We start from the raw sequence: 19,835 nt of genomic DNA on the forward strand, positions 1-19,835 counted from the left end.
AGTTTAGCAACCAAAGCCCCTATGCGTTCCACGCTCAGTCCTAAACACGTGCTGTTAGAGTAGCTGCGTGTTGAAGTTCCTCTAGCATTCGAGAATCTAAGCAAGCTATTTTAGCTACATAACGATTTATTTTTGAATTTCCCAAAACCTCAGTCATAGACGCATAGTCCTCCGTGAAGCATTCGCCGAGAGGAGAAATATCCGAAATAAACGGAAGTAAGCATGGTGAGTGTTTCAATGAACCGCTTCAGTTAGCATGTCTAGCTACCGTTAGCTAACAACCTGAATACCGGTAATAACGTAGCTAGTTAACGTTACCTAATTGATAAGGATAACGTTATTTCGTTCTCATCGAGGATCTACATCTTCTAACAGTTTTTGTGTTTGTTCTCAGACTGAAGCCGAAGTGAATCCCAAGGCCTACCCCCTGGCCGACGCCACACTTTCCAAAACCATCCTGGACCTTGTGCAGCAAGCATCGAACTACAAACAGTTGAGGAAAGGGGCCAATGAGGGTGAGAATCTGACATTGAATACCCAATTGATAATATATCAGTAATGTACTGGAAATATACTCCTTCCTACAAGCAGCATTATACCAGCTTTTAAGACATCTGCCCCAATTGCACAGTACATGAGGTTGAGTGTGCTTGGTCTCTGACTGTAGTATGATCTAATGATCATGTCAAGGGACATCTACTACACTGACCGCAGATTAGCTGTTTCAAATCCTGCTCAGATTACCACTTGAAACACTACAAAAGTTATCTATGGAGTTCTAATCTATCAAAGACATATATCACTAACCCTTATATCTTATCTGCCCTATTCCAGCCACCAAGACATTGAACCGTGGTATCTCTGAGTTCATTGTGATGGCTGCTGATGCTGAGCCACTGGAGATCATCCTCCACCTGCCACTGCTCTGCGAGGACAAGAATGTCCCCTATGTGTTTGTGCGCTCTAAGCAGGCCCTGGGTCGTGCCTGTGGGGTCTCCCGCCCCGTCATCGCCACCTCAATCACCATCAAGGAAGGCTCTCAGCTGAAGCCCCAGATCCAGTCTACCCAGATGGCCATTGAGAGACTGCTGGTCTGATCTGGTTGCTGCTCTGCTCTCTATAGTATTGGATAGTCTGAAGGACTATATCAGGCAATTGAATTATGTCTTTTGGATAGTTTAATTGAATTGTCTTTGGAAGATGCGTTGTATTTTGTCAGGGACATGCAAAGAACATGATTAATTTCTGTGTACTATGTTATGTAATTTGCTCTTTTGTTTTGTAATAATAAAACATTTCTTTTTACTAATGTGTGATATGTAATTGTGTTCCATTTTATAAGTGCCATAAGACTATTACAGTATAACATAATACTGTATACAAGATAAATTAGTTGAGTACTTTTGATGGAGGGATGAACCAACAACAAAATTGTTAGTTCGTTATGAACGGTATCTTAACAGTATCTTAACATTGATGAGCTTAGGTTTTTCTAGTTCTGTTGTCGAACAGCAAGGGTAAAAATAAATTATGAAGGGCCCCTCTAACTGCCTTGTCAGAATCAATATGTGCCCATTTGATCTTCTGTAGGGCGTTTTTAGAACATATCAGAGCGTTCACGCAACCATTTGGTGTCTTGAACGCAGCGTCGGAGCTGGAATAATTTACCCAATACCGAGGTCACATTTCAACAAAGTTGAACTTTTGGACTCGCATCACTGATCATAAACTGTCTGCACGCTTGAGTTGAGCAAAAGCTTTAGCCACCATGGCTGAGCCACCCGTTCTTATACGACAAGATGAGGTTGAAGGTTTGTTGCATTATAAAGATTTGATCCCACGACTTGAAGTAGCACTGGGGAAGTTTTCCAAGCTGGACAGCGCAGAAGTGATCCAGCCCGTTCGTACTACGGTCCCGTTACAAAAATACAATGGGTATGTTTATTCATTCCCCTATTTATCATTGGTCGGTCATTTAGTAACAATACTGTTCCAAAAATGTTCCGGGCAGATTCCTGGGGCTGATGCCTGCGTATTTGGTGCATGAAGACATTCTGTGCACAAAATTGGTGTGTTTCTACAAGAGGGAGAGTGGGTCAACTCTGCCATCAACTCAAGCCACAGTGTTGCTGTTTGATCCTGAGTATGGGAACGTCAAAGCTGTGAGTATGTGTAACGGATGTGAAATGGCTAGCTAGTTAGCGGGTACGCGCTAGTAGCATTTCAATCAGTTACGTCACTTGCTCTGAGACTTAAGTAGTGTTGCCCCTTGCTTTGCAAGGGCCGTGGCTTTTGTGGAGCGATGGGTAACGCTGCTTCGTGGGTGACTGTTGTTGATGTGTGCAGAGGGTCCCTGGTTCGCGCCCGGGTCGGGGCGAGGGGACGGTTTAAAGTTATACTGTTACATTGATGCTGTTGACCCGGATCACTGGTTGCTGCGGAAAAGGAGGAGGTTGAAAGGGGGGTGAGGAAATGCTACTAGCGCGGACCCGCTAACTAGCTAGCCATTTCACATCCGTTACACTCACCCCCCTTTCAACCTCCTCCTTTTCCGCAGCAACCAGTGATCCGGGTCACGGCACCAATGTAACAGTATAACTTTAAACCATCCCCTCGCCCCGACACGGGCGCGAACCAGGGACCCTCTGCACACATCGACAACAGTCACCCACGAAGCAGCGTTACCCATCGCTCCACAAAAGCCACGGCCCTTGCAAAGCAAGGGGCAACACTACTTAAGTCTCAGAGCAAGTGACGTAACTGATTGAAATGCTACTAGCGCGTACCCGCTAACTAGCTAGCCATTTCACATCCGTGGTTTAAAGTTATACTGTTACATATGCCTATTGATCATTGAACAGTGGCCATTAGATGTTATTTATCATTTGTGATCAGCAATACAAGCAGAGTTAAATACTTCAAGGATTTAGCACAGCTGGTTATAATAGAGGTCAGTTCAGTAATAACATCTGTCTCAGTGTGGTTGACATCTGCAGGTCATGGATGGGGAGGTCATCACAGCCAAAAGGACAGCAGCAGTGTCTGCTATTTCTGCCAAAGTAAGGCCCTCTCTATGTGGCCTAGGCGGGCATGCATACACTCTTTATCTGTGATTCCTCGCTACTTGTCAATAACATTGTGCTGTTCTAACGTTTGAATGTTTGGAACCCTCCTTGGAACTGTCCAGCTGTTGATGCCAGCCAAGTCGGAGGTGTTGACCATACTGGGAGCTGGCCATCAGGCCCTCAGCCACTACAACGTCTTCACAGAAACCTTCTCCTTTAAAGAGGTACCAGAGTGATTCTGTGTTTCTGAATGGGTGATTAGAGATCCACTGGTGTGTTGTGGCTATATCCTCCAGACATAAGACTGGGTTCTGGTTAGAAATATCTTGTGGGTCATGAGAAAATATGAAAGGCCATTGAGGGATCACGTCATTACAGGTCCGCGTGTGGAGCAGGAGGAAAGAGACGGCGGAGAGGTTTGCCCAGTCCACCCAGGGTCACGTTACAGTATGGGAGTCAGTGGAGGAGGCAGTGAACGGTGCAGATGTCATAGTCACTGTGACTGGGGCCAGTGAACCAGTGCTCTTTGGCCAGTGGGTCAAGCCAGGTGCCCATGTAGCAGGTGAGGAGACTCCTGACTGACTGAAGATAATAGTGCCATGCCTTAAGACTTTGATGTGTGAAGATAACATACTGTATATTACATTTTTTATTTAACCTTTATTTAACCAGGAAAAGCCCATTGAGACCCTGAGACTTTTTTTCAAGGGAGACCTGGTCAAAAAGGCAGCAACAATTAAAACGTTACAGAATTAAAACATACAACAATACAATACAACAACATGATCCAGACTAAAAAAAAGCATTTACACTCCTCCGTATCAGTCTCCCATCAATATTTTAAATTCATTCAGTGGCATTAACATATCTAGATGAATCATGGATTGTAGATTATTCCATGTGTATGGTGCACAAGAAAAGAAGGCAGTCTTGCCTAATACTGTGAATGTCCTGGGGACTTTAAGTAGCAACCACCTAGCAGACCTGGTATGGTAACTGCTGGTGGTGAAGGAGACCAGACTACAGGAGGTAGAGGGAGTTTACCCAAAAGGGCTTTGTAGATGAACACATACAAATGTATCTTTCTGCACATATAATGTGAGGTCCAACCTACCATTTGGTACAATGTGCAATGGTGGGTGAGTGAGTGACTTGGCATTTGTAATAAAGCGCGAGGATGCATGATAAGCAGAGTCCAGTCTCTGTAAGACGGAGGAGGTTGCATGCATATACAACAAGTCACCATAATCAATTACAGAGAGAAAAGTGTCCTGAACAAGCTTCATTCTAGCCATAAGCGGGAAGCAAGCCTTATTACGAAAATAAAAACTCTATTTCAATATAAACTTTGTCACAAGATTATCCACATGAACTTTGAAGGACAACTTGTCATCCAACCAAATACCTAGGTATTTGTAGGATGACACTTTTTCAATGGATAAGCCACCAGATGTGACAATGCTAACGTTCTCTGGCAGAGTTCTAGCTCTGGTAAAGGTAATGAATTACATTTTCTTTATATTCAAGACCAGTTTGAGGCCATAAAGGCAGGCCTGCAGTGACTGAAAAGCAGTCTGGAGCTCTTCAACAGCCTGAACCAGAGAAGGAACACATGAATATATGACTGTATCATCTGCATATAGATGTAACTTTGCTGGTTGCATCCCATTTCCCAAATCATTAATAAAAATTGAGAACAACACAGGAGCTAAAATGGAACCCTGGGGCACACTTCTATTAATCTCAAGAAAGCCAGACTTGTGATTGTCAGTTATAAACATTGTGTTCTGTCAGAAAGATAGTTCCTAAACCAATTTACTGCCCCTTCACTGAGACCAGTGTTTCTGAATCTAGCTAGCAACAATTCATGGTCAACTGAATCAAAGGCCTTTGATAAATCCACAAACAGAGCAGTGCAATATTGCTTTTTATCAAGTGCATTAATGATGTCGTTTGCCATAGCTGCAGTTTTGGTGCTGTGCCCCGATCTTGAACCCCGCTCAGTATGTTCTTCTCAATTAAAACGTTTAACTGTGAGTTCACTAGGGATTCATAGACTTTGGCCAGGATAGGGAGTTTGGAGATAGGACGATTGTTATTGGCATCTGAGAGATCTCCACCCTTTAGCAGTGGGAGGACATACCGTAAGCTGATTTCCAAATGCTGGTATGGAATTGGTCAAGAGACTCAAGTTAAACATGTGAGCCACAGGTTCAGTAATAATTCCAGCTGCTATGTTTAAGAGGTAGGGATCCAGGTTGTCTGGACCTGCAGACTTTTTAGTGTCTATAGCCTTTAGTGCTATATAGACCTCAGTATAAAAAACATGCCCAACGTTAAAATGGTTCACATGAGGGCCTATATCATAGTTGACTGTAACAGAGCTTACATTAGAGGCCTGGGCCTCACCATTATCAAAAACTGAACCAGCAGATATGAAGTGCTTGTTAAAAAAAATACTAAAATATTGGCTTTATACTTCACTTCATTAGAATCCATCATTAAATGGTCAGGAAGGCCAGAGGACACATTAGAACCTGACACTGATTTGATTAGCTTCCAGAACTTGGTAGGGTTGTTTAGGTTCTCTGTGACTGCATTTAAATAGTAATCTGATTTGGACTTCCTGGTCAATCCTGTGCATTTGTTTCTTTGCACTCTGAAGGAGGCCCAGTCAACAGGAGCATTTGTATGTCTAGCTTGAGCCCAAAAGACATTTCTCTTTCTAATTATTTCTGCCAAGATATCTGAAAAACAGGGATTGTCCCTTCTACTGATTCAAAATTTCTTCACGGGCATGCTTATCGCAAATCGACACAAATTTCATATAAAAATAGTCCCAGGCAGTGTCAACATCGGGAATCAGACTTACTCTGTCAATATTATGGTACAGATCATGTAAGAACGCTTGCTCATCAAACTGTCTAAAATGTCTTTTAAAAATATAATGGGATTTGGCTTTGGTCATTTTTGGATTTCTAACACAAGCAATTGCACAGTGATCACTGACATCATTACAGAATATCCCAGTCGATGTGTATTTGTGAGGGGTATTCGTTAGAATAATGTCCAATAGCGTTGATTTGTTAGGTGCTCTGGGATTCGGTCTTGTAGGCGCATTAATTAGAGCGAGATTCAGACAGTTATTTAAAAGAGTCCGATACAGATGTAAGCACGTCCCAGTTCAAATCTCCTAAAATAATGAATTCAGAGTCATGTCGCTTGTGCAGGACATCAGAAAGACAGGACATCTCTCTTTGGTCTTAATGTAATGTATCATTGCTGTGTGTGCGCATCAGCTGTGGGAGCCTGCAGGCCAGACTGGAGGGAGCTGGATGATGTGTTGATGAGGCAGGCTGAGGTGTATGTGGACAGCAGAGAGGGAGCTGTAGCAGAGTCAGGAGACATCATCCTGTCTGGGGTAGGTTGTGAGACTATTGATATTCTGAATATGGGTTTCTTCTGGCTGTGCCTACTGAATGCAATCTTAGTTTATGGAAGTTATACAAGTGGGTAATCCCAATTAAAGGATAAAGATGTTTAACATGATTAGGATAAAGATGTTTAACTCCCAATTTGTAAGTCGCTCTGGATAAGAGCGTCTGCTAAATGACTTGAATGTAAAATGTGTGCTAATGAATACTTAATCTCCAGGCCAAAGTGTTTGCAGAGCTTGGAGAGGTTCTCAATGGAACAAGACCTGCTCTTAGAGAGAAGACCACTGTGTTCAAATCCCTTGGTAGATTGTCTTTATCCTCTATTCAAATCCTGTAACATGTTCCTCCATTGTACTTTTCCCATAGTTTTATTGACCCCGTTTGTATACAACAGGAATGGGGATTCAAGATGCAGTCTCTGCCAAGCTTGTGTTTGAACAGTGGAAGAACAAACACTGAAGACCTGAGGATAATGGGATGGCCATGGATGTGATCACTTACATTCCCACCAGTTCTATATTAAAGGGAGTAGGTGGAAAGATAGTGGGAGTTAAAGCACATTCCTACATCTGCACAACAGAAAGTTAAAAAAACTGAGATTTAAAATGAATTTATTGGCTTTAAAAAAAAATTCAGCAGATTAACTACTATTATCATGTCAAAATAAAACCACATTTAGCCAAAGAAAAATCAAGTGTATCATTTCTTTCATTGTGCTGTTAACACTGGTAATAGCTCAAAACAGCCTCACTCAGTTCAAATAAAAAAAAAGAGTACTTTGAAATGTCACTGGTAGGTATATCACCGAACTACTGTATATTTTAAATACAGCAATTAGAAGCTACAGTATAACAGACAAAGACATGGTCAGTTACAACTTCTTCTGAATTATTTTAAATTGCTCATAGTTTTTAGTGATACAGTAATAGGTTAGCCTGGATGTAGTCCCTGTTCAGCTATTACATTCCTGCCATTGGCCAAATGAAAGGAGTGGCAAGGAGTGGAATGTTAGCTAGAAAGACTGGTACCCAGACTAGTAATAGGTAGCTCTGATGACAAAACAACACAGTAACGTTTACATAGCATCATGATGTTAGTGATGATAAAGCTTAATGTTAAAATGAGTTCACAACTGTTTCGAGTAGCAAACAAAGTCCACATTCTTCACACTAGAACTAGACCTTCTGTAAAGGACTGGATAGATGGCAACTGCTGACATAATACGTTCTTAAAGGGAATGAGGTTGAATTCTACCTTATAACAAAGAAGGCCTATAACAAAAAGGTTGACACGCAGGTGTTTGGAGTGTAAATCTGGCAGACTACACAGTACAGTTCCATTACTGACAATACTCGTACAATGGATGTATTTTGTGTTTATGTACAGAAAACACAGTTTGTGAAACTGTTGTTTAATCCAACAAGAGTGATCCATCTAAATTGGTCTGATAAAGAACCATTCTCCATCCACTTTCTGACTAACAGGTTCTCCTTTTCACCTGTTCAGGTGCATCTGTATAGACACCTGTAGAATGTAAAATACTATTTTATCAGATCAAGGGGGAGCACCAAGTACTGTAAATTGATATTTAGATTGATCTAATAAGCATTTAATCCTCCTAGGTATAAAGTGATAGCTATTATCCATTATTGACAGTTATTTTGACAATGTTTTTGATGGATAGAAAAAAATCTACCTGACGAGAAACAATTGATCTAAATTCACTTGATCTACAAGTATGATTATAGAACATACTATAACACTGTTTATTTTTTTATTTTTTTTATTTTACTTCAATTTCTCTTGAACCATTTAAAGGATATTTTAAGGTTTTGCTAATTATGGTCGCACATATGGTACAAAAGAAAAAAACAAGAAGAAATCATTATATTTAGTGTACATGGAGCTACAAGAAAGTGATGACCGTTATATGCGGTAGGAATTTTGGCAACACCTCAATTCTACACAATTGAAGTCTGTAAACAAACAATATGGACTCGAGAAGAGTGGAAAGAGACTGAAATTGAAAATAGCAATTAGTATTATCTTCCAGGGACATAAAAAGTTATTATTTTTAGAAGGCAGCAGGAATTTCACAAAGCTCTAATTCTAGGATTTGTATAATAAAAATCATATTTAAGTACTATGTACTAATTACAATCCGAGAAAAAAAAAATGACATCTGTAGAATCCTCCCTCTTAAGACACTCCCCCACCCTCTTCTTCCTCCTCCCCCCAATCAATAGGTGAGCTCAGACTGCAGTGTGACTTCCTACTTCCTGTCTGCGGCGTTTAGAGTAGTGAACACTTTCTCTTCCTCTTCTTGACGGGCGGGGGACACAAGACCGCCCGGATGGCTTCGTCAAACACTGTCTTAAGGCCACGCTGTGTCAAGGCTGAGCATTCCAGGTACTTTACTGCTCCTGTAGAGGGGAGACAGGCCGGCATTCAACGTCACAGAAAATAGGGATTTCATTCATTAAAATCCTGAATTGAATAATAGATAAGACTACCCCATCCGGATGCAAATGAAGCTATGGAGAAACTCCATTGACCTTGCTGTGTAGTCTCTACGTCCGGGATACCGGGCTCTCAAGGCTTACTAAGAAGTAAGCCTTGTCCGAGCCAGAACAGCTCATATCTGTTATTTGTTATTTCTGTAGCGTGAGGCAGCTTGATGTACAAGTACACTCCCTAGACAGGACACTAAAGTACTATTAGCATACTAACCAATCTCTTTTGCCATGGCCAGGCCCTGGGGGTAGGTGATGGGGGTGAGTTTCTTCTCCTTCAGCTTCTCGATGGTGTCCTTGTCATCTCTCAGATCCAGCTTGGTGCCCACCAGGATGATTGGGGTATTGGGGCAGTGGTGTCTCACCTCTGGGTACCACTATGGAGGACAGGGCCAAGACAGTCAGGATAGGATCAGGATGTTACTTTAGACTAGAGGCCTATCTATCAAGTCCATACATCAGTTGTTTTGAGAATGTGGATAAAATCCACCCTGTCAAGCAATGACCATGTTGATAACTTAATGCTTAACAGAAAAACTAAACAGAAACAAAGCGGAGACTATGACTCACCTTGGCACGGACGTTTTCAAAGGAGGCAGGACTCACGAGAGAGAAACAGATCAAAAACACATCCTGTTGGGGAGGAAACAACCAGCATTGTTTATTTGGTCATACGAGTACAGCATTACAAGATCAACCATGAAAAATTGACGGTTACAATTTAAATTCACTGCGATACAACTTTACTGTTATCTAGGAGGACAAAGTTTCCCTGAAGACTCAATTGCCAGGAAGAGTCAGAGCCCAGAAAGTGGGGCAAACAGAGCACTCTTTCACTTCCTTAATGTCTGCTCCAGACATTGTTTTAGTACTGTGGAAAGCAGGCTGTACTCTCCTCCTCATACAGACCTCTGAGCCATATGAAACGCTCAATGTTGGCAACACAATACGCCGAATATAAAATGCTCAATGTTGGCAACACAAATATAAACGCTCAATGTTGGAAACAATGCAATACGCCTTTCCCTAACGCCCTGAATAACTTGTTATATTACTCACAATGTTGTAGGGATTGATTCTTTATGCAGAGCTGACAGCAATTTTAAAATACGGAAACAACTTCAACTGTGCTCACCTATTATGATAATCCATATGCGCGCCACTAGAAATCCCTGCATTAGCATGTTTCTGTTAGCCGATACATCCTGACAAAATACACCATATTACTGGCCTGCTAATGTGCCTGGACCTTGTAGGCTAAACTGCAGAGAAAAGACCCATAACTGATCCAAATGATTACCCAATAAGGCAGGCTAGATGCAATTATTTTTCTAAATGAATATGCATGCAAAACGCCAGGCTTATGAGTAGTTATTGAAATAACAATGTCAATTCACAGCAGTTTGCAGTCTAGAGTTTTATACTTACTTGAAAACAAGAAAATTATTCATTACATTGTTGTAGCCTAGATTGGATACATTTCTGGTCCCTAAAAAAACTGAATCCATAAGGTAGCTTTTCGAGCTGCGTGCCCGGGGACTGGGAGCGCAGCCTCGGGACCGCACAGTGTAGGCTACCTATGATTTCCTTATCTGATAACTATGTTCTTTCCCTGTGTAAATTGACTGGATATATTCACTGCAGTATGAAGCCTAACATTGAGCTGATGAATTAAGGGCTTCTAACTTAGACTATAGGCTATGTTCTTTACTAATAGCCTATTGGAAAAGAGATGCACACTTGCTCGCTGAATGTAAAATAAGCTACAGCATTAAGAACACACGGAGTTGGAAAGAAGAAGTCTATATTTTCCTTGTAGGCCCATCTTAACAGCGATAGGCTACATCCTGCCAAAATACACCATATGAGTCGCCTGCTAATGTACCTTTCTAGCCATTCTAAATTGTCGAGAATGAACCCCAAATGGTTGCATAATCAGGCCTAGGCTGTATGCAGTTATTTCAGGCATGAAACAAAACGTTTGAGCGTTTATTCAAATTAGCCTACATCACTGTAGTTTACAGCCTATAGACAATAATTGTGTACTGACTTGACAACAAAAATGAATTCCTCATTGCACTGTTGTAGCACAGGTAGAATAATTGTCTTGTCTAAAAATGTAGCCCTAATCAATAGTGGAGCTTTGCATTCACGGGGAACAGAGCGTAGCCTGGAGGAACCCACAGATCTGACATTTCATAATCTGTTTACTTGTTTTTCTTGCACTTTGACTGGTAATTATTTAGCCTACAGCCCTAATATTTAGCTAACGAATAGCCTAATATCTGACTTCTTACTTCAGCTACACATCAGACATCACTAGCCTCTCTTTTCCAGCTGTTCAGGCTATAGGCTAACCAAGCCTCTCCACGATAGCCATTCCTCTTCTCGTGAAATCCCAGGAAAAAAAAGCTATAGAATATTTATCTTGATATTTTTTTTTATACTAGGCTTAACAGCCTATAACATTCAATTGCTGAATGTAAAACAGGCCTACAGCTGAGGTGAGAAAGCGCGTTGGAGTGATCACATTCGGACGGTTATGATAACATTGTTACACTGACGCATCGCAAATAGTTGCATAGGACAGACAGATGAGCACAGTGAAAAAGACAACCGAAAGGAATTGACAACCATTAGAAAATCTTAAATCACTTGCAAACCACTTGAGGAACATGCCAATGACATGCTGTAAAAAATGTGCAGGCTCAACAGCGTTTGTTGATGAATTGCTACATTTAAAATATTAGTTACTATATTATTTTTTATTAGGCCTACATGTACACTGAAGTATTATTTGCAGTTGTCACTATGACAATGAACACACCCTGAAATTACTGAATGGTCGAGTTACCATTTTTTAATAGGCAGAACGATGCGTTGATCAGTTGATTGACATCTGTAGGACTGTAGAACGATAAACCTTCCCCTAGTGTGGATGCTCACCAAGGTTTTATAGTTATGTAGCCTATAGTTTATCGTTATTGGCTTTGTGGATGGCCCTTAACGTTAGTTGTGTCAGAGTTATCACAACAGTACTACTAGTAGGTCTAGCTAATGTTAGCGAACTTGAAGGAAATAAATATAACATTAAAACTTGTTTACTTTACTTTTATGCTCTATAAATTGACTCCAAAGAATTTACCCCACCACGTTTGTAACCGGCGAACTGGCACACTGCAGTAAGGGAGTAAAGCGAAAGTCGAATCCCATCACTTCCGTTGTTTGGCTGTGCCCATAGAAACGTCTGAAAATTTGTTTGATACTTTGAGACGCAGTAAAGTCGCTTGACTATCTTCTTTGCTGACCTAGAGGACACAGTACATTTATCCTGTTGTTTTACCGTCTGTGGATAGGACAGTGGTCTGAGTCTGTCGTAGTCTTCCTGTCCTGCTGTATCCCATAGACCCAGATTCACTGGTTTCCCATCTACCATCACATTGGCAGAGTAGTTGTCAAAGCTAGAGAGAGATACACCACATTGACATCAATGGATGTGATCAGCACACCACCAAGAAATAAAGTCAACGAGTTAATTTCAATGATTCGACAGGACAAATACAGAATTTCCTGATCATCAGTAAAAAGTTTTAAAAAACCACATCTGACTATAAAATATAACAGTGCTAAATGTTAATGTTGACATTCTATGTTTCTAGTGTGGGGCACCTGCTACGATGAGGGAGTGGGGGGATAGAGTGAGAGTGTACTTACACTGTGGGGATGTATTCCCCGGGGAACGCGTTGGTGGTGTAGCTGATGAGCAGGCATGTTTTACCCACAGCTCTGGAGGAGAGAAGCATAGAGAGATGGAAGAATGAAGAGGAGAAATAAGCCACCTGCCTTCAGTTTTGTTTTTGTCAATTTCAAAACTGAAAGGAGAACTTGAACGGGGTGTAACTGGCAAACTTGGGACAATGAGTTAAACTGAATGTCTGCAGAATGACACATTTGAGTCCCAATCACAATGTCCTAAATAAGGTTGGATGGTGTAGCTCAATAAGAACATGCAGCAGACACTTAAGTTGGGTTGCACCATCATGGATACTCTTAAACTCTTAAACTTGGTTAAATCAAGTTAAATCTATAAATCTTGTTGCATCAAACTTGAAACCTAGTTTTAAATTAATCCCCATTTCCCCCCCAATTTTGTGTTATCCATTTGGTTGTTACAGTCTTGGATCATCACTGAAACTCCAGTACAGACTCGGGAGAGGCGAAGACATAGAGGAGCGCATCCTCCAAAACAACCCAACCAAGCCACACTGCTTCTTGACACAATGCCCACTTAACCTGGAAGCCAGCCGCACCAGTGTGTCGAAGGAAACCTGGCGACCGTGTCAGCATGCACTGTGCCCGGCCTGCCACAGTAGTCGCTAGTGCGCAATGGGACAAGGATATCCCTGGTGGCCAAACCCTCCCCTAACCCGGACGACACAGGGCCAATTGTGCCCCGCCCCATGGGTCTCCCAGTCGCGGCGGCTGCGAAAGAGCCTGGGCTCGAACCCAGAATCTCTAGTGGCACAGCTAGCACTGCGATGCAGTGCCTTAGACCACTCTGCCACTCAGTAGGCTTAAATGAATCCTAGTTAAATGTAATCCTTCTTATAAACAAAGATCAAATGTAATCTTGTTGCTCCACTGTTTTAAAGTCAAATGTAAAAGTAGGTTAGGGATTAAATCTAAACTGCCACTGGAGGATGTTTAAGTTTATCATGTCAGTGTATGTGCTGTATTTTCAGTGTGATTAACAATTTCAGCTCCTGTGGCTTATCCTGTTTGTAAAACTCAACTAGCCAGGTAACTAATTTCACAAAAGAATTCATAATTTAGCCCGAAAACTCACTTTGCTAGCGATCTAGTAATGATCAGTGATGGTTTGTTTCCATTTAAATAAAATTTGAACATATTGCTATGTTGAATGTATTATGACACGTGTCACTAATCATAGTTTAGTTATTTAATTAAGTAATGCCCGAGAAGCTGGTGTTTGGAGGATATATTGGCAAACCGTGCGAATGACAGATATACAACTCACAAAAAGTTAAAGCTGCAGTATGTAACTATTTGGGCGATCTGACCAAATGTATATAGATTTGAGTTATAGATGTCATTCTCATTGTATGCAAGTCTAAAAATCTGTTCTATGTGCACTATTTGTATGCTGCCCATTCTTAAAATTACATTTGTCTTTTACTTTCTGTTTTGTTCACCAGCTTTAACCAGCTGAAAATACAATATTTTTTGTTATGGAAAATATATTTCACAGCTGTTTATATGGTACAATGATTTTCTACACTATACTTGCTTGTTTTGTCAAAAACTGAAATTAGGCAAAATTGCTCGCCATAAACCTAGATATAAAAAATCTAAATTAAGATTAATTTAAACCATGTTTGGGCAACCCACCCTAAAGGACTACTAGCTAGCTAAGCACAATTTAATAGCTAATAATATGGTGGGTGTTTATTGATACGGATGTGTGAATTTGTTTTTTTGCATATCCCTGTCTGAGAAAATAGTGCATACAGCTGCTTTAACCACCCATAAACAGCAAACGAGAATGCTGAACACAGTTAGCAGTAGGTAGCAATTACGCTAGCTAAACTAAATTACAACATGCCACAGGTTTACAGACAAATGTGTTGTTAGCTAGCTGGAAACAGTGACAACAGTTGTCACCAGTTGCTAGCAAAGTACCAAGCAAACTATGGACTACTAGAAACAATTTTGATATTATAATTTATATTCTATATTATAACTTATATTGTAAGACATTTTATAAACATAGCTAACTAGACAAATGTAGATTAAACTTACCCGTCCCCCACTACAACACACTTGATGGCCTGCATCTGACGCCTCTCTCAGCTAGCTAGCTAAAATTTGAGCTTATCGGTTAGCTGGTAAACCACTCGTTAGTTGCCCCAACAGGGAAAAACAAGGTTTGAAGCCTCGATTGGAGGTCCCAAGTTACGATAGTTTGTAAATTAGGATAATTCCTTCAAATCAGTGTCCTCAACAATAACTTGGTGGAATTCTAAACTTGTAAAACAAGCAGCCACCACCCAAAAAATATCTGGTGCTAAACTTGAAAAAACGCCCTCAGACAACGGAAACTGTAACTCCAATTTCATGCAAGTCATTTCCGTTTACTGTAGATTGGACAGAGGAATTTTCAAAGGGCTGTCAAAAGACGCCACCTAGCGGTAAATTTAATATTTCTACAGCCACTTTTAGGTTCTTAACGTTAGAGGGCAGTATTCCCTCATCATTTAATATTGTAAAGATTTCAGGGAGGCAGGCATCATGACGAGACAGTCAAGACAAGTCCAGATGCAATATGATTTCGTCACTCCGGTACTTTGTCATAGTTGTCCTGTGTTTTATCCTAAGAAAAATTATGTGTTTATCCACATTTATATTGATGACAAATTGCATCTTATCTAAATTGGCAATGGCACCATACAGATTAAAAGGGAGCTCATCCCCCGCTAACTGTAGATCCATGTTGTAAGACATCTGAGTAAGACAGTATAAAACCAGTTAAGCTGTAATTTTGAGCTTTCTCTCTCTCTCCCCCCCACCCCTCCAATTATCCCCGTCTCAACAAAACTATTAAAGTGGCTTGAGTTCATCTTTAATTAATCAGTGTCTCCATGATAACTCAAACCCTGTCTCCCCATCCCCATGTACACTGAACAAAAAACAAAAATATAAAGGCAATATGCAACAATTTCAAAGATTTTACTGAGTTATCAGTCAATTGAAATAAATTCATTAGGCGACACATTTCCTTTGCATATAATTGATCAGGCTGTTGATTGTGGCCTGTGTAATGTTGTCTCACTCCTCTTCAAGGGCTGTGCAAAGTTGCTGGATATTGGTGGGAACTGGAACATGCTGTCGTACACATCAATCCAGAGCATCACAAACATGCTCAACGGGTCTCATGATTATGCAGAACTGTGGAGGTCCTGGGCTGGCGTGGTTACACTTGGTCTGCAGTTGTGAGGCTGGTTGGACATACTGCCAAATTCTCTAAAACGAATGAACATTCAATTATCTGGTAACAGCTCTGGTGGGTATTCCTGCAGTCAGCATATCAATTGCGCACTCCTTCAAAACTTGAAACATCTGTGGTATTGTGCTGTGTGACAAAACTTCACATTTTAGAGTGGTCTTTTATTGTCCCTGGCACAAGGTGCACCTGTGTAATGACCATGCTGTTTAATCATCTTTTTGATATGCCACACTTGTCAAGTGGATGCATTATCATGGAAAATGAGAAATACTCACTAACAGGGATTTATACAAATTTGTGCAAATAAATTGAGAGAAATACGCTTTTTGTGTGTATGGAAAATGTATGGGAACTTTTATTTCAGCTCACTTTACATGTTGTGTTTATATTTTTGTTCAGTATATTTATACCCAGAGAGATCTTATTATATTACTAGAGGGGCTATGTCATTAACCCTCAAAGTTCCGTAATGGGGCCAAAATTGCTGCAATTCTGGTCAGGGAGAAATTCAAAACCAGTCTAATTGGAATGAATGTCAACAGCTTCATAGGTGAAGCATTTCCTGCTTTTAATTATGTAGGAAAATAAAAGAAAGGCATGTGATGTATCAGAAATTGTGTAATGGAATTATAGTAAATCTAAAATACTGTCATGTAATTATAAATACAGTTTATATGGGTTTTCTACATATTTTCTGCATAAATAGCCTCTAAAATATATGTAAACAGACTATGAATGTCTCAGATGTTGTTTTCTTGGAAAGCTTTGAGTGTTATTATATGATACAATATTAGTACTTGTTGCATTTACAACTTTCTAAATTCAGTCTTCAACTGATTTGAGCCAGACTAAGGCTGTGGATTGACTGCATCGCTTGAATGGAATGGTGGCATATTGGCAGTTAATTTGAAAAATGAATGGAATTCTTCTTCTAAAATTGTCTGGCTAGCTAAAACACATACAGTGCAGATAAATTCTTCATATTCATTCTTTTACACAATATCTTATCACAACACTGGCAAACCATGGTTGACCAACTCCCTGACCAACATGGCTGATCTCTGGACCGTCATAAGAAGGTTCATGTCCATTTTATATTCTAATTCCTAATACTATGTTTATACCCCTCATCAGAATGGTGCAGGAAGGATTATGTTATTGGAGGATTTTGAAGCGATTGACACATTAATAGGATAGACAACAACATTAAGTGGTGGGTTAAAGCAGAGGGAAGGGATTAATGCAGGATAAACATGCTTGTCACAGACTAGGGGCCAGCACTAGCACTAACACACAGATGTGTCCCAATAGAAATGTGGAGCATTGGAGGCATGTAAGATTCTCAAAGAGGAATTGTTTGGGGTTTGTGTAGAATCAGTGGGTGTTAGTAACTTTTTTTAATGAAGACCTGTTAGATGCACTACCTTAAATGCACTACGTCACAGAGCATCCCTACCTCTGCATATATATATATTGTAAATGTTATATTCCTCACTATAAATTCACTCATATGCTACAGTTCTATGCTGACCTATCTATTTTGTATATAAAATATGTAAACTTTGTGTAAATTCTTCTGTCTGTTTCTGCCTCTATATGTCGTCTATTGCTAGCAACACCATATCGCCAAGTAAAATTCTGGGTATGTGTAAATGTACTTGGTGAATAAAGGTGATTCTGATTCTGATCCTGATGCATAGATAGGCTTCTCTGATAAGGCTATGGAAAGCTGCTGAATGTAAAGCATGCAGATCAGCTACACTACAGTATAGCCCAGAAGCAAATGTTCTGCTAGAGCTATAGAAAGTAGAGCAAACACACAATTTATGGAGTCTCCTTCTCATGGTATATAACACTAGCGTGGAAATTAGATCTTTCTCACTCTCTAAGCTCAGGATCTGAGTGTTTTTGTTCACCTGGTCATTATGTTTCCCATTATGTTATTGAATCATCTCTCAACTGCCGTATTCAAAACGCAAAGTTCATTTGCATAACAGTCTGTGGGGAATCGTCATGTAAATGTGTGCACGATTGCAGTAATTGGCAACATGCTAGAGCCTGGATTGTCTGGGTGACATTTTAGAACGCTGGAAGAGTCAATGAGGGAGTTCGATTCATCTCGCCCAGACAACGGTGTAGGCATGTTTTACGTCAGCTAAAAGTCGATTGCATTCGATTTGGAATCGGGTTGCCTCCCGGACGTGTGCCAGGTGCCAGGTGGTGATGCTGGATTTTATGCTCATCCAACAGCTGAATTGAGCTCAGTTGAAGCTTTCCTAGAGTGTGTGTACATGCATGCATTCTGTTTTCTACTTCACTTACATTGGCTCTCAAAGATCATGGTGTGGTATGATGAATATATCTATCTATACCAGGGTTTCCCAAAGTCATTCATACACCCCCCCCCCCCCCCCCCCCTCCCTCTCTCCCTGAGTGCACGTTTTGGGTTTTGCCCTAGCACTACAGAGCTGATTCAATTAACCTACTCATCATAAAGCTTTAATTATTTGAACCAGCTGAGTAGTGTATGGCCACAGGACCAACTTTGGGAAACCCGATCTATACAATGACTCACTAAACAGTCGTGTAGGTATAGGATTTCTGATGGATTTTCAAATAAATTCTATGTAAGTGTAGTCTGTGTGAATGGCTCACTAATTTTTATCCAGAGAAATTTACAGTAGTGAGTAAGGATATGGACGTGTCATCTCAGCTGACCATCAACTTAACGCCTCATGTCCACCAGATGCATCAAACTCTTTGCGTTCTGGCATTCATTGTCAATGGAGCAGTCCGAAACGCTATGTTGGGGGTGTTGCACTCGGCTGCGGTGCGTTCTGTACTTCATGAGTTCAGCATTGAGTTACCATGCGGTGATACAAACGAAAGTAGGCCTGCACATGCAGACTCCCAACTAGTTAGCTTTTCAACTAGCTAAAAGCTAGCTAGTTGGAGTCTGCTTGTGTAGGACTACTTTCGTTTGTATCACCGCATGGTAAATCAATGCTGAACGTACCGCAGCCTAGTGCGACACCCCAACATAGCGTTTCGGACTGCTTCATTGACAATGAATGACTTCCGCCGGAACCAAAGAGTTTGATGCATCTGGTGGACATGAGGTGTTAAGTTGACAGTCAGAGGAGATGGCGCGTCCATATCCTTACAATTGCTGCGTTCAAAACAACTGGGAACTCTGAAATCACCGACTTCAGTGCGCTCAAGACAACTGAGAACTCCGACTGGGAAAAATCTTTTGAATGGTCATCCAACTCGGGAATTTCAAGTCGGAAACTCGGACATCTTTCTAGAATGCTAACATTCCGACCTGCAGATCACTGACATCATAATTTGACTTTTTTTTCCTGAGTTTCCATTTGTTTTGAAAGCACCATACTTTCATCCATTTTCACGGACAAAAGTCTGTCTAATTGGCTGAAAGAGACGTTAGCCAATTAAAAAAGAGGAACACGTGCATGGACCAAGGACCAACATTTATTCATTCTAGTTTGATGTCCGTTCTCCACGGATCAGTCTGGCCAAATCCATTACAAATGTACAGGTAACTGCCAAAATAATATGGAAACACTTGAGTAAATGAGGGATACAAAGTATATTGAAAGCAGGTGCTTCCACACAGGTGTGGTTCCTGATTTAATTAAGCAAATAACATCCCATCATGCTTAGTTAGGGTTGTTTATAAAAAATCCTGGGCAGGTCATTATTTTATCTACCATGGCTACGCCCCCATAGGATGACAATGCTGACATCCACAGGGCACGAGTGGTCACTGAATGGT

At 40.7% G+C, this 19,835-nt stretch overlaps 3 protein-coding genes across 3 annotated transcripts; 2 read left to right on the forward strand and 1 right to left on the reverse strand.

Annotated features, from left to right (window-relative positions):
- The first annotated feature begins 5 nt into the window (after nt 1-5).
- Nucleotides 6-1,305, forward strand: LOC129828769 (NHP2-like protein 1). The gene is made up of 3 exons (XM_055889964.1): nt 6-225; nt 395-515; nt 835-1,305. Exons 1-3 carry the CDS (start codon nt 223-225, stop codon nt 1,095-1,097), a joined length of 387 nt encoding a protein of 128 aa, XP_055745939.1. The 5' UTR covers nt 6-222; the 3' UTR covers nt 1,098-1,305.
- Nucleotides 1,306-1,636: 331 nt separating this feature from the next.
- Nucleotides 1,637-7,192, forward strand: crym (crystallin, mu). The gene is made up of 8 exons (XM_055889959.1): nt 1,637-1,935; nt 2,012-2,162; nt 2,997-3,059; nt 3,188-3,289; nt 3,444-3,627; nt 6,365-6,486; nt 6,720-6,804; nt 6,897-7,192. The coding sequence occupies exons 1-8, from the start codon at nt 1,769-1,771 to the stop codon at nt 6,959-6,961; spliced, it is 939 nt and encodes a 312-aa protein (XP_055745934.1). The 5' UTR covers nt 1,637-1,768; the 3' UTR covers nt 6,962-7,192.
- Nucleotides 7,097-15,142, reverse strand: LOC129828766 (ras-related C3 botulinum toxin substrate 1). Its single transcript, XM_055889961.1, has 6 exons — nt 14,836-15,142; nt 12,730-12,801; nt 12,359-12,476; nt 9,586-9,648; nt 9,233-9,392; nt 7,097-8,925 (listed from the first exon to the last, which is right to left on the reverse strand). The coding sequence occupies exons 1-6, from the start codon at nt 14,868-14,870 to the stop codon at nt 8,795-8,797; spliced, it is 579 nt and encodes a 192-aa protein (XP_055745936.1). The 5' UTR covers nt 14,871-15,142; the 3' UTR covers nt 7,097-8,794.
- Between the last annotated feature and the right edge of the window lie 4,693 nt (nt 15,143-19,835).

Source organism: Salvelinus fontinalis, chromosome 30, assembly GCF_029448725.1.
Source record: "Salvelinus fontinalis isolate EN_2023a chromosome 30, ASM2944872v1, whole genome shotgun sequence".
NCBI lineage: Eukaryota > Metazoa > Chordata > Actinopteri > Salmoniformes > Salmonidae > Salvelinus > Salvelinus fontinalis.